The sequence below is a fragment of the Spermophilus citellus genome (genome assembly GCF_964194105.1).
Source record: "Spermophilus citellus genome assembly, chromosome: 4".
NCBI classification, from domain to species: domain Eukaryota; kingdom Metazoa; phylum Chordata; class Mammalia; order Rodentia; family Sciuridae; genus Spermophilus; species Spermophilus citellus.
This window is the reverse complement of record NC_138185.1, coordinates 21,551,402-21,566,642: the sequence shown is the minus strand read 5'-3', so window position 1 is coordinate 21,566,642 and position 15,241 is coordinate 21,551,402. Positions and strand designations below refer to the sequence as shown.

Genomic DNA, 15,241 nt, shown 5'->3' with positions numbered 1-15,241 from the left:
TTCAATCCCCAGTACCAAAAATAAATAAATAAGTAAGGGCTGGGGAGTATTGCTTAGTGGTTAACCAACCCTGGTTCAATCCCTGGTTAAAGAAAGGAAGGAAGGAAAGAAGGAAGGAAGGAAGGAAGGAAGAAAGGAAAGGAGGGAGGGACGGAGAAAGGAGGAAGAAAGAAAAAGAATGAAGATGGAGTCCCAAGCTGGCAAAGAATTAAGAGGCTCTAAGAATAAGACTTGGTTACATTAAAATTTGATTACAACAGGTCTTGATGTCTGTTGATTTTCACTAAAAACCATTCCTCTGGCTGGGTGTGGTGGTGCCTGTCTGTAATCCCAGCAGCTCAGGAGGCTGAGGCAAGAGGATCCAGAGTTCAAAGACAGCCTCAATTTAGGGAAGCCCTAAGCAACTTATCAAGACCCTGTCTCAATATAAAATATAAAAGGGGCTGGGGATGTGGCTCAGTGGTTAAGCATCCCTGGGTTCACTTCCCCAGTACAAAAATAAACAAACAAAAAATCCATTTGTCTGGCCATTCTACCATATAACAGCATGCAGAACGTTGGTATTGGAATAGTCAAGTAGTAATCTTTACCTTTCCATCTGACGACCTCATCTAGTGCCCCTTTTTTCTCTTTTCTCTCAATCTCACCCACCACATCTTTCAAGGTTTATATCAGGAGGTCTTCCTGAATTAATTTTATTCCAATTCTGTCATCATTTTTTTTTTAGTTGTAGTCGGACACAATTTATTTATTTATTTATTTTTATGTGGTGTTAAGATCAAACCCAGGCCCTCACACGTGTTAGGTGCGTACTCTACTGCTGAGCCACAACCCCAGCCTCTGTTATCATTTATTTTCTTCTTTTTAATAGATTTTTTTTGTCTGTTTATGTTGCTGGGGATTGGACCCAGGGCCTTGCACATGCTAGGCAAGTGCTCTGCCACTGAGCTAAATCCCCAGGCCTAGACTTTTTTTTTTTCAGGAAATGTTTCTTTTATTGTTGTTGTTTGTTTCTTTCTTATTTCCAGTTTTTTAAGAGACAGGGTTTACTATTTGGCCCAGGCTGGTCCCAAACTCCTGGGCCCAAGCAATCCTCCTGCCTCAGCCCGCTGAGTAACTGGACTACAGGCACATACCACCATGCCTGGTTTCAACAGATTTTTAAAATATATTAATTTTTTGTGTGTGGCAGAAGTGTAATAAGCCGTATTTAAAGTATAGAGTTAGATGGTTTGGGGTGTTTATGACATCCATGAAATCATCCCATCCACAAAACCCTGGAGATCATAGAAATTCTGATCACTCCCGAAGTTTCCTTTGGCTACTTTGTGATTCCTACCTCCTGCTTCTCCCTACCCACTTCCACCTCGAGGTATGATTGATCTGCTGTTCCTATAGGATTGTTTGCATTTTCTAGAATTTCATATCAGTGAAATTACACAGTGTATATATATGCCTTGGAGCAGGTCTGGCTTCTTTCAGTCAGCATAATCATTCTGAGATTGATCCAAGTCATAGCATCATGTATCAACAGTTAATTTCTTTTTATTCCTGAGCAGTTCTCCATTGTAGGAATTGGCACAATCTGTTTATCAGTTTATCTGTTGATGGACATCTGGGTTCTTTCCAGTATTGGGCTCTTATATACATTTGTAGACACATCTTCTTGTGGAAATATGGTTTCTTTGCCTAAGAGTGGAACAGCTGGGTCTTACAGCAAATGTGTTTAACTTGTTAAGAAACTGCCAGACCATTTTCCAAAGTGATCGCACCATTTCACCTTCCCACTAGCAGCATGAAAGCTTCAGTTTTTCCATATCCTCAATGTCTGGTACTGCCTTTCTTTTTATTTTGGCCATTCTCATTTTTAGTTACATCTTACTGTGATTTTTAACTTGCTTTTCCCTGATCACAATTGTGGGAAGCCGCTCTGAATGACCTTCCAGTCCTGATGCACCAGGCTCTGACCAACTACTGCATTCTTTGTGGCTTGGGCGGTGATCCACTTGGATAGCAAGGCCAGTCTTCTGAGTAGGCCTACCCTGGGGTTGAGCTATACTCACCTTTTCTTTTGTAATCCTATCCCTTTCCCCTGTTTGGGATAGAATGTTCCATGGAAATTCCCTTTATGTGTCCCCTTCTCTTGCTTTGTCTTTGGGTGTGGCCTTCCTGGATGTCAGTCAATCTGCTGACAGCAGAGATCAGGAAGCTAGACTCAGTCCCTTGAAACCTGACTCCTTGCCTTATTTGAATGGCTTCTTCCCAGTAGAAGGGTTCTGCGTGCTCCTCTCTCTATTTCCAAGGACCCCTAAGGTCGGAGGAGCCATCACAGGACCCAGATTAAAAGGTATCTCTCTGTCTCTGTGTGGTTATTTTGTGGAGTGACCTTGAGTGTTTGGTTGTGGAACTTGACACACAATGATGGAACTTCTTTTCATGGACTTAATCATAAATCTTCTTGGGCGATTGTCATTTGCCTTCTCTCTCATATCCTGCTCTTGGCTTCCTTGGTTGTTTTTTGTTTGGTTTTTGATTTGCTTGTTTGTTTTTGTATTGGGATTGAACCCAGGGGCACTTTACCACTGAGCTACACCCCAGATCATTTTATGTTTTTTTTTTTTTTTTTTTTTTAATCTAGAGACAGGGTCTCACTAAGCTGATGAGAGCCTTGCTAAATTGGGGAGGTTGACTTTGAACTTGTGATCCTCCTATCTCAGTCTCCTAAGTTGTGGGGATCACAGGTGTGCACCACACTTGGCAGGTCTTTTTTTAAAAATATTTTTTAGATGTAGATGGACACAATACCTTTATTTATTTATCTTTATGTGGTGCTGAGAATTGAACCCAGTGCCTCACCCGTGCTAGGTGAGTGCTCTACCACTAAGCCACAACCTCAGCCCCAGGTCTTTTTTTTTTTTTTTTTTTGAAAAGCCATGCATCAGTGGTGGCTCACAAAAAGTGGGCAAATGCCTTAATGTTATTTCTCCATAATAACTGACTTTTGCCTTCTTGGGTTCCTAGTAACACTGCTTCTTTTGATGGATGCCTCTCAGACATCAGGTGCATGCCTGTTCAGTCCTCACACACGGGCCTGCAGGAACTTTGTGGACTTGACAGTTTCCAATTTTCTCATAGTCACTAGATAACTCTAACTTACCTAGGTTGAATCCCTTGCTGACCCATACTTTGGTGGATACCTGATGTGGGTGTTACTATTGGCTAGATGGATCCACATGTACAAGATTTGGGGTAATTCAGTGTGATTTTGCTACTTGAGATTTGCAATGGTGAATTTTCTGAGCTGGCTAGTTGAACAATGTAGAATCCCACTGCTGCCAATCCTGGTGAAATAGAACTTTGGAAAGAAGCCACTTTGTTGGGTCCTATAAGTAGAAAGCTGCAGTGATTCCTAAATCTGCTCTATCATTCTATTCTTCTCGATGTATTTGGAATTATTCTCAACTTACTTACTTTTCTAAGTGTGATAATTTCCAAATGGGCTGTAAACCCTTGGAGGACAGATTAAGGTTTCCAAAATCACAGTGCACTTCACAAAACTGTTAGCCGATTACCCTTCAACTGTAAAAACTAATTATCAATCTGATCAGCCCTACAAACCTCTGGTTTGAGAAAGAACTGCTCAAATATCTGGGGCATACAAGAAACATAAGAATCAGAACTTCTGAACTTTTGAGAAACTGAAAGGGGCATTTCACAGATGAGAAAACAAAGCACTAAGAAGTTATGTCATGCTGAAGTGCCTCACCTCCTTGCCCTCTGGATCCTTTAACATGGAATTAACCACTCATTCACCCCTCTGTGACCCAATATACCCTTTTACAAAATATATAAATTATATATATATATATATATATATATATATATATATATATATATATATATATATAAATTTTAGTTGTTGATGAACCTTTATGCTACTTACTTATTTATATGAGGTGCTGAGAATTGAACCCACACCTCACACAGGTGAGGCAAGCGCTGTACCACTGAGCCACAAACCCAGCCCCCCAATATACCCTTTTAAATGTTTGTTGCAGTTCCTGCGACACTAGATTATACCTTGTTTGGATGTAGGGACAGGGATTACATTGTAGCCCTAGTTCCCAGGACGGCACCTGGCGCTGTCAGGTACTAATAAGGGAACAAATGGGTGAGCTGGTGGCAGAGTGTGGCTGGGGTAGGTGTGAGTGGGACAGAATACAATAATGACAATAATATAATCATGTTTCTCAAATGCATAATACATGTTAAGGACCATGTTACATGGCTTATATTTATTTTAAATTTAATGTTTATAATACCTCTGTGAAGTAAATACAGCTAGTCTTATTTTCTATATAAGAAAACTGAGTATAAAGAAATTAAGTGAATTTCCTGAGGTCACATAGCTATACAGAGACTAGCACCTGAGCCCAGGGAGTCAATTATAGATTCTGCCTCCAAACTACTGTTTAAGTAACAAGGACGCAGTACGAAGTACCGGCCTCACTAAGAAATTTAAATGCTATTCCTCCCTTTTTTTTCTCCTCTTTTAACTGGTTTTCAAAGGTGATCATATCTGTGGGGTATCTGAGTGTTTTTCCTTCATGCAGAAAGGCTGATATGAGAAGAGTTAACAGAACTGATAATATGGATAGGACTACTAAAACTTTGTCAGCCAAGTCACTCAGTTTGTGTGATCCCAATAATTTGTGATAAGATCACAATACTTACATTTAGAATATGCACAATGTCTTCTATATGGCTAAGAATGAATGTGTCTGTGGTTTCATCATAAGGGATATTTTGGCTGAGAGAAGACAAAGATTGTAGGAATGTCAGCTTTTCCAGTTCACCCTGTATTTGTAGAAATGATAAAAATACAATTAAACACTATAGTCTTTTTTTAAGAAATTGTAGAAGGCTTTTAAATTTTTTTCTTAGGATGTTTTAAACATCTGACATCTCATTCAATCCATTTTTGGCCTTTTCACAAGGAATGAATAAATTGCTGAGGGATTTCAGTGACATTCCTTGTCCATGGGGCTCTTCTTGATCTGGGGCTTTGCCTCTCCTATGGGCTACATCAGTGTGCATCCCATAATTGTTCTCCCACCTTTGGTCTTTTCTTCCCCACCTACAATCCTGAATAGTGCTGCCAGATTAAGCTTCCAAAAGGTGACCTCTGATTCTGCTAATTCTAGTTCTCTTGATCTCATTAAAGATTCATTATTTCAATCCTTAAGGTTTCCTATTAATATGCAAGTTCTGATTTGAAGAAAAAAACTTTTATATTGATATTCTATTTTACTGATTATAAAAACAATACCTAAGAAAATGAAACACACTTGAGAAAAACCACAACCTTGAGAAAAACCCTTCCACTCTTTTTTTCCCTATGTATATGGATGGTGCAAACTGGTACGTGCTCTCTTTAACATGGAATTGAGAGCAAGTTGTAATACACAGAGAAAAAGCTGATTTCATAGCCTCATTACTTCTCACATAGATTAGTAGTCACTGAACAATGGATTCCTTTGCTTCAGTTTTGCCCCTCTCCAATCCACTCCCCCAGCTATAGCCAGACACATTTTTCTCAAGTGCATGTTTGAACAGATCAATTCCTATCCACAATCTTTTCAATTGGAGGTCAAAATCCTTCCCAATGTGATCCCAGCTGCCCTCTTTGAATCATTTCTTGCCTTGCGCTGAAGCATTCTGAGCTCTAGTCAAATTAACCTTCACGCAGCCCTTTTTTTGCTTCTGGGCCTTTGTACCTTCAGACTTTTCTACACTTCTTGCTTACTGACTAAAATATATTAAAATATAATATTTTGCAACTTGGGTTATGCTTTTCTCCCGGAGAAGAATCAGGAACACTTCCTAAGTGCATCCACATACCACATGAGTACACAGCTACCATGGTATTTGTGATATGCTGATATAATTACATTATTCATCTATTCCCCTGTTAAGGTAATGAATTATGTTTTCATTCATTGCAGCAATCCAAGTTCTTTATTAATTACAAAGAAATCTTTTCTAAAGACTTCCTAACATGAAATATAAAGAACTGGTCTGCTGGCCATTGTGGTGCACACCTGTAATCCCAGCAACTTGGAAGGCCAAGGCAAGAGAGTGCAAGTACAAGACCAGTCTCAGCAATTTAGCAAGGCCCTAAGTAAGCACCTTTGAGAGACCCTGTCTCAAAATAAAAAGGGTTGGGGCTGGGCATAGTGGCACATAGTGGCCGTGATTCCAAAGACTAGAGAGGCTGAAGTAGGAGGATCGCAAGTTCAAAGACAGCCTCAGCAACTTAGTGAGACCATGTCTCAAAATTAAAAAAAAAAAAAAAGATAATGAAAATAAAGGGCTGGGGATATGGCTCAGTGGTCAAGTACCTCTGGGTTTATTCCCTTGTACTGAAAAAAAAAAAAAAGGAATTGGTTCAAGTCAAGCATAGTGGTGCACATCTGTAGTCTCACCCAAGGGAGGCAAAGGGGGAAAACTACAACCTTTGTACCCTTGTACAACTGGGCTATGAACTGGGCCCACTGAGCTGACTGCACATACTTTTTTTAAAATAAAGCAATTTACCCACATCCCTTCCTGGCTTAAATCAACAGGATATGTTACATTCCTCAACCAACAACCCGCTCGCTATCTACAGGAGAAATGTAGACCCCAAATGCCAATAAGAGCACAAGTTACCCTGAAGAGGGCACTTTTATGACCCTTACATAGACCAGATCCCAAAACTCAGGGAGATAAGAATAATTCTCCCTAACCATAAAATCTAATTTCATTAGAACTGATCAGCATTGGCCAAAGTGACCTAGAGCTGTCCTGGGGATTTGAAAGTCTAATGTCATCCTCTGTTGGTCAAAAGTCAAGAGGTGAACCTGGGCAGAGCTCTCTGGAAACTTCTCCGAGACCCATAATAAACTGGAGTACAGGAGGGGCATGCCATCCTTCTCCTCCCTTTTCCCTTTTCCTATCCTTTCTAATAAATCCATGCCTATTACTCTGAGCAACATGTCTGAAATCCTTCTGAGTCACCATCACAAGAACTGGTGAGAAAGGACTGCTATGGCTGGCTGCCTCAGCCCCACGGCAGTGATGTGATGTTTTGTTTTTCTCCTTAAGTATCATGCAACAAAATAGACCTTTTAGAGACGGAAGGTATGCTTCTATGAATTCTAACACGTGTGGCGAGCTAGCCATGGGCTGTGTGTGTGAACCATGAGCATGAGCACATGAGTGGGATGGGCTGACGACGTATATGTCCTTTTCGACTGCTCTGCTTGTGATGCCCACACAACACCTGAGATGGGTGTAGCCTTCCAAGATGTCAGTCAATCTGCTAACCACAAGACATCAGAAGCTAGACTCAACCCTCTGAAACCTGACCCCCCCCCCAATGGGGTAGAACTTTCTTGAATGTCTTCCCCTCAATAAAAAGGGGCTTCAGAACGCTCTGGCTTTTTTTTCTGCCTCCCTTGTGGGAGCTGGGGCAGAGGAGCCGTTGCTGAAGAACCCCCAAGACAAAGGTATTTTCTCTTCTCCGTGTGGTTATTTTGTGCCAACCCAAATTTCACCTGGAGTGACCCTGAATGACTTAGTTGCATGTAGTGACACACATGCACACACACTACCACCACCACCGTCAGGATGCAGTTCCCTCACCCCCTCAGATTTCCCAAATGCCATTCCTTTAGAGTCACAGCCTCTCCCGTCCCTGTTGTGGGAAGCACTGATCGGTTTTCCAACACATAATTGGAATCATATGGCATGAAATCTTTTATTCAGCACAATGCCTTTGAGACTCGTGTAGATTGTTGTAGGTATCGATAGTTTATTCCTTCTATTGCTGAGTACCAGTTTGTATTTCATTTTAGTTTGTTGACCTGTGAAGAAACTTTTAATCTTACCAGTTTGTAACCAGGGTCTTGCACAATGTCTTATAAATGATAGGTGCATGATCCTTTTCTGTTGAATGGGATTTTAAAGCCCTGGTACAGGAGGGGAAATCACTGGAAACACTAACTAGAAAGAAGTTATTGTAATAATTGTTTCCCATGAAGGTCTAGGCCACTCAAGTTACCACATAGTAGGATGAGGGATCTTAAGATACAGAAATAAAACAAAAGGATACTTTTTAACAATTAAACTGAATAAAGATTAAAAATAAATGCAAAAAAATACTGATTTTGGACATCTCCAAGCAATTGACATTTAATATATTTTGCTGGTGAGAGTCTAAATGGGCTTAACATTCTTGGGGGATTTTTATTTTTTCAGTCCTAGAGACTGAACCCAGGGGCACTTTATCACTGAGCTACATCCCCAGTCCTTTTTAGTTTTTATTTTTTTAATATTTGTTTTTTTTTTAGTTGTAGTTGGACACAATACCATATTTTATTTATTTTTATGTGGTGCTGAGGATCGAACCCAGGGCCTCACACATGCTAGGTGAGTACTCTACCACTGAGCCACAATCTCAGTCCCCTTTTTATTTTTTAAGACAGGGCCTTGCTAAAAATTGCCCAAGTTTGAGGCTCGCCTCAAATTTATAATCCTTCTGCTTCAGCCTTCCATGTAGCAGGGATTACAGGTGTGAGCCACCACTCTCTGCCTTGGAGTTTAATGTAACAGTATCTATTAAAAGGTTTAAAAAAGTACATATTCCAGGCTGGCACTGTGGCTCAGTGGTATAGAGCTTGCCTAGCATGTGTGAGGCACTGGGTTTGATTCTTAGCACCACATATAAATAAACAAAATAAAGAACCATTGACAACTAAAAAATACAGTTTTTTTAAAAAGTACATACTCTTTTTTTAAGTTATACATTTTTTTAGGTGTCAATGGACCTTTATTTTTATTATTTTTTTGTATGTGGTGCTGAGAATCAAACCGAGTGCCTCATACTTGCTAGGCAAGCACTCTACCACCGAGTCACAACCTCAGCCCAAAGTACATACTGTTTGATTTATAAATGCCACATCTAGGACATCTAGGAATGATCATAAGGGAATTATCTAAGGGGTACACAGAAACCCACAATATAATAATAGTTGTCAAAGAATTGCAATAATTAAAAAATGGCAAAAACCTAAATGACTAACAACAGGGTACCTTACAGTAAGTTAGGACATAATTTCCTTATATACGTCTTATTTATTTAATCATTAGGGTAACAATCAAAATTCTTTTTTTATTTATAAAAAATTTTTTTAGTTATAGATGGACACAATGTCTTTGTTTTATTTATTTATTTATTTTTGTATCTGGTGCTGAGGATTTTTTTCTTTTTAAAAGAGAGAGAGAGAGAGAGAGAGAGAGAGAGAGAGAGAATTTTTTTTTTTTGAGAATTTTTTAATATTTATTCTTTTTTAAGTTTTCGGTGGACACAACATCTTTGTTTGTATGTGGTGCTGAGGATCGAATCTGGGCCGCACGCATGCCAGGCGAGCACGCTACCGCTTGAGCCATATCCCCAGCCCAAGATCAAAATTCTTTGCGCTGGTTTTCAAGACCCAGCACCATCTGCCTCTGCCCTTGTCTTCGGCCTCACCTTGCATTGCTGTCCCTCTCAGCATGATTTAAGCATAGACTGAGGCTTGAGTGCCTCAAACATGCTCTGCTTCTTTCAGCCACAAGGTAGTTAACATATCATTTTCTACTTCTGGAACAGGCCCCTAAATCTAACCTCTAGTTTCTCTTACTTACTGCTCAGATCTGAGCTCTAGGTTCCCTCCTCAGAGTCCTTCCTGTTCTCATGGGATGCATGAAGGAACGAATGAACACCACCTAAGCCCTGCATGCTGTGTGGCCAGTAAGTAGGATCATATAGATCTGTATATTGAATTAGAATTTTTTTTCTCCCATCATATATAATTAGGGAAGATTAACTTTTAATTTTTGTTATGGTTTCCTTTGTTTTCATATGGATTTTATATTCTTGTAAGGATGAATTATAAATATAAATAAATATAAGTTATAAATATAAAATATAAAAGCATAAGTAAATTTTCTAACCTATATAATCTTCATATAATAAGAAACAACACATGTTCAAAATATCTGTTAACGTGGAGGAATTCATTGGCTAACTTGTACAGATTGTTGTGCATACCTTTAAGGGATGACCACCAATCACCTCCTGGATGGACTGGATCAGTCTCTGAACACTGGCCTCACTGAGGGGCCCCTCGTAGGCCAGGTGTCTGAAGCTATCTGTGAGGGACTCCAGAGGGAGTCCGGGAATGTCAGGGATGTCCAAGTCTAATACCAAAAGAAAGACACCAAATGACGCTTCCATATCATGTCAAGTGCTATGGCTTAATAGGGAGAATCACTGGGCATCAGGACACACAGTTTTCCTGCTTGCTTAAAAAAGTACCTGTGTACTCTTAAAAAAGTACTCTGTGACCCAGACCAAATCCATTCCCTTCCCCAAGCTTCACTTTTCTCAATTATAAATTTAATGCTCTCCAAGGCCGCCTAAGCTAAAGACCTCTGGGACTCAGCTGTAAAAGAGTAAAGAACATGAATTCAAAACTGTTTGCGACTACTATGAATCCTGGCTCTACCATGAATTGGGTTATTAGAAGGATTAAATGAGGCAATGAATGCAAAGAACAGAATGCTAGCATTTGACACATGGTGGGATCTTAGTGGTAGGTTTTTTCTTTTTTCTTTTTGGTGCTGGGGATTGAATCCAAGGCCCTGCACATGTTAAGACCACACTCTACCATTGAGCTATTATTCAAAAATTTTAAAAATAATCTATGACTCTGAAGTAACAAGAGTATAATATTTAGTGGTGGCTCTTGTGTCAATACTCATTTCTTTCCACTGGGCCAGGCTGCAGTGAACCCTGGGGTGTCTCCTTCTCCACCTGGAATGTGCTCTGGTGAGGACATGGACTTCAGAGCTGGTTTGCCTAGGCTCAGTTCCTGACTGTCTCTTTCTACCATTCTGCCCTATGTGACCTCTGTTTCTCTAGCCCAATGTCGTCATTCCCCAAATGGGATGATAATAGAACTTAACCTCATGTGGCTGATATAGAGCTAGCACCAAGAAGTATCAGCAAATATAATTCCTTTGCTCTCTAAGTGACAGTGATGATAATACATCATTTTCCTATTTGTGCTTCTTTACATCTTTATCTCCTCTGTATCCAACATGAAATCCCTTATTCCTATTGGGCTAACAGTCTTACTATTGTGGTTTTTGTTTTTGCAGTACTGGGGATTGAACCCAGGGCTACCCTATCATTAAGCTACATCGCCACCCTTTTTTATTTTATTTTTTAATTTTGAGACAGGGTTTTGCTGAGGCTGGCCTCAAACTTACTATCCTCCTTCTTCAGCTTCCAGAGTAGCTTGGAATGCAAGTGTAGCTGGGATTACAGGCAGGCACCACCATCCTGGCTCCTACTTGCATATTCTTTTTTTCTCTGCTGAATGCCTCTTCTGCAAACTCCTCGCACTCCCTACCACATTCTTTTCATCTCCTAACTGCAGTGATTAAGCCATGCTTTCATTCACCCCTGATCTTTGCCTAGGTTGCTCCTTCTGCCTGCATTTTCTGCCCTTCCCTTTACCTCTCTCTGCCTTGCTAACTCCTACTCACTTTCAGATCTCAGCTCCAGGATGCCTGTCCTGAATTCCTTTTTTGCCCATGTTGGCCAAGTATCCTCCTAGCCACTAATAACCCTCTCTATTTCCAATCTGACCTCCAGTCCCCATGGATGACACTGAGTTCCAACTACCTGTTCATCTACAAGTGTGAATGTATTTACTCAAACACATCAAGTTCTTTCTTGGCTCATGTGCATGAAGCTCAATCTATCTAAAATGCTCCTCCCTCCACTTCTCGCTTGGGTCACCCTTTCACCTATCTTAAGGCCTCCTTTAGGGTTGAAAGCACCACCTCCTACAGGCGTTTGCCAACAACCATAGTTTAAAGTAGGTCTCCATTTCCCTTACTTTTTCTCAACCTCTTGTTTAATTTTTCTATAGTGCTTACTACAACTTATTTTTTTAAGAAAGATTTTTTTAGTTGTCTATGGGCCTTTATTTTATTTATTTATATGCGGTGCTGAGATTTAAACCTAGGGCCTCACACATGCCAGGCAAGCGCTCTACCACTGAGCCACAACCCCAGCCCCTTACTACAACTTTTAATCATGTAGTTACTGTCTATTTACTTTTTTGGGTCTCTCTTCTGTGCTGTCACAGATCTATAAGGGCAGGACCACAACAGATATGGTCACTCCATGGCCAGCACCTGATACTCAATAAATGTTTGCAGGATAAATAAAGACAGTTATTCTGCAGATCCCACCATCTGCATGGTCTTCTCACTCTATGTCAACCCAGACCAACATTTCCCTTTCAGAATCCCTCTGGTACTCACACTCTGCTTCGGAGTCTGAAGAACTATCTGGTCAGGATCAAGTTTAGTTTCCTGTGTGTCTAGAATAATGTATCTTATTTTATTTTGCCAACCATATTCTGAAGTCTCAAAGTCAGGAATCACTGTCAAAGGCTAGTCAAGGGTTGATTATCCAGCAAGTATTCAATCACTACCTCTTGAAATGACTTAAACAGAGAAGGCTGGGGTCTAGATCAGTGTTTAGCATGATGAGGTTCTGGGTTTGATCCTTAGCTCTGCGAGGTGTGGGGGAAGAGAGAGAGAGAAAGGGAAAGATATTGATTGATTCCCACCCCCAGTTCTGTCCTTATACAATCCTTTCCATTTTACCTGTAAATTCAATGCTACTTTCGCCTTTTTTAATATCATCTAAGTTGCTCAGCTGCAGATCCACACTTCCTGAGTCATTGTCAGAAGCACAGGGGATCACTACCTCTTCTTGACTGAAGAACCTAAGAATGAAGAGGAGATAGGAAAAATTAAGTTTTTCAGAACTGCTCTCTCACCCTTCAATTGGAAGCCTAAATATCCCTCCCAGAGAGGCATTTATTGATCATTGATCTAGATTAGGTAGCCTCTCCACCCCAGTCCACAGTTGTTCTTTTTATTGCAGTATTTAATTATCATCAACAATTATCTTGTTCATTTGGGTTCATTGTTTGTGTCCTATCAGACTATACACTGTATTAGTGGAGAAACCTTGTCTACATGGTCATACTTGTATCTCTAGCACCTATAATACTGGCAGCCTCATGGGGACTGAATGGATAGTGAGAAACAAAATATACTACTGTGAGAAGCTGCCTCAATCCCCCTTACCCTTGTCTACTTTTACTCTTTTCCATAACACATAATACCTTCTACCATATCATTTTTTATTTATTATTGGTGCTAGGGATAAAACCCAGGGTCTGGCACATGCTAAACATGTGCTCTACCATGGAGCTATCTCCCTAGCCCAATTCAGTTAGTTATGATGTTCATTGTTTGTCATCTATTTCTTCCTTTTACAATGTAAGCTTCAGTCCTTGGTGCAGTGGTGCTAGCCTGTAATCCCAGTGACTTGGGAGGCTGAGGCAGGAGGCTTGCAAGTTTGAGGGCAGGCTTAGCTAATACAGTGAATGGCTGAATAGATTTATATTTACTGAATGTTTAATACAGATGAATGAGCGAAAACGCGTTGCCTTTTGTTCTTGTTTTTATATTGGCATGAATATTAAATGTTGACAAAGATGTGTAGCAAAAATCTTATGAATTGCAGTTGGAAATGTGAATTGGTACAATTAGTTTGGAAATACTCTGGCATTATCTATAGTTGAAAGATGTACATATACTAGTCACTATTCTACTCTTATCAATATATTTTCAAAGAAACTCTTACACATCTCTACCAGGAATATGTATAAAATTTTTGCAATAGCAATTATGGTTTAAAAAATGGAGTCATCTTAAGGTCTAGAACAGATAAACTGTGGTATGTTCATCCAATGAAGTTCAACATAGCATGATAATGAATGAGTTCTAGCTATGTGCAACAAAACAGATAAATCTCATAATGTTGGCAGAAAAAAGAAAGTCACAGGGAAAAATGCAAAAAAATCCATTCATACAATAAGAAATATGCAAAACTAAACAAATGTTTCTTGGTATTATAAATGTATATGATAAAACTACAAAGAAAAACAAGGAAACAATGTAAACTGTGGGATGGGACTCTCTTAGAGAGGACAGGTAGGGATGGAATGGGTAGGGTCAGAAAGAAGACTTCAAAGTCATGGTCCTGTTCGTTTAGGACAGAATTACTGGTGCACTGTTTCACTGTATCATTCTTTCTTCCTTATGTATCTTTTATAAATATTTAGTCAATATTAAAAGACTTTTGGGAAAAGCCCAAACGAATACAGTTTTAGCTTTATCGTATATATATATATATATATATATATATATATATATATATATATATATATGTATATATATGTCTTCAACAATAGTAACTAATTAAAACCAAACCAACCCTCTAGAACAATTGGGTTGTATTGTAGGTTGTATAAATGACATTTTAAGAAGCTGCCAATTTTTTTCCAAAACGGCAGTACAAGTTTCCATTTCCACTAGAAGTATATGTTCCTCTACATTCTTGCCAACATTTGAAATTGTACGTCTTTTTTATATTAACTATTCCAGTGATATCTTTTTGTGGTTTTTCAATGATGTTGACCATGCAGTTATTTCTTATTTGTTTATCTTTTTTTCGATGAAGGGCTTCTTAAAACTTTTGCCTCTGTTTATTGTTCGCAGTGGCATGCTGGTAAATATTCATAATAATTAAAAGCAGATTTTGGAGTCGGGCTGACTCTGTTTCCCTTTAAAATTGTAAACAGGAAGATGACAAGGAATAAATGAGATAATGTATGTAGAGTGCTTAGTACACCGTCAGGCTGTATTGTAAACCCTCGATAATTGGAGTTAGGTATTAGTACTGTTCTTGGATAAGTCACTTCCATGTTTGAGTCGGTCAGATCTTTAAAATTGGGCTAATACGCCCCTCAGTTACTGAGAGGAGTCACTGATCGGTCTTGCAACTAAAACTTCACTGGGATCAGTTATTAACAAGCAAAGTGGCCATCTTTGAAAGAAAATGCCAATAATTTTCTAAAGAAACACAAAACCCCTTGAATATTTCTCTTCCACTGGACCCTTCCGTTCCTTTAAAGTTGGCCGGGCTGCAGACAGACCAGGGAGTGACAGAGCAGTTGGCCAATCACGGCGATTGGCCAATCCGAGGCGGCCCCGTCTTGGG

The 15,241-nt window shown here is 39.6% G+C and overlaps 1 protein-coding gene across 3 annotated transcripts in view; it reads right to left on the bottom strand.

Moving 5' to 3' along the window:
* The window catches only part of MROH8 (maestro heat like repeat family member 8), a 67,650-nt gene that overhangs the window by 49,804 nt on the left and 2,605 nt on the right, over positions 1–15,241 (bottom strand). For all 3 annotated transcript variants that reach the window (XM_081291007.1, XM_081291008.1, XM_081291009.1), the window contains exons 2-4: positions 12,772–12,893; positions 10,136–10,284; positions 4,735–4,857 (exon numbers count right to left, since the gene is read on the bottom strand). In XM_081291007.1, the coding sequence (XP_081147133.1) occupies positions 4,735–4,857; positions 10,136–10,284; positions 12,772–12,893 (394 nt within the window). The remainder of the gene's footprint in view (positions 1–4,734; positions 4,858–10,135; positions 10,285–12,771; positions 12,894–15,241) is intronic.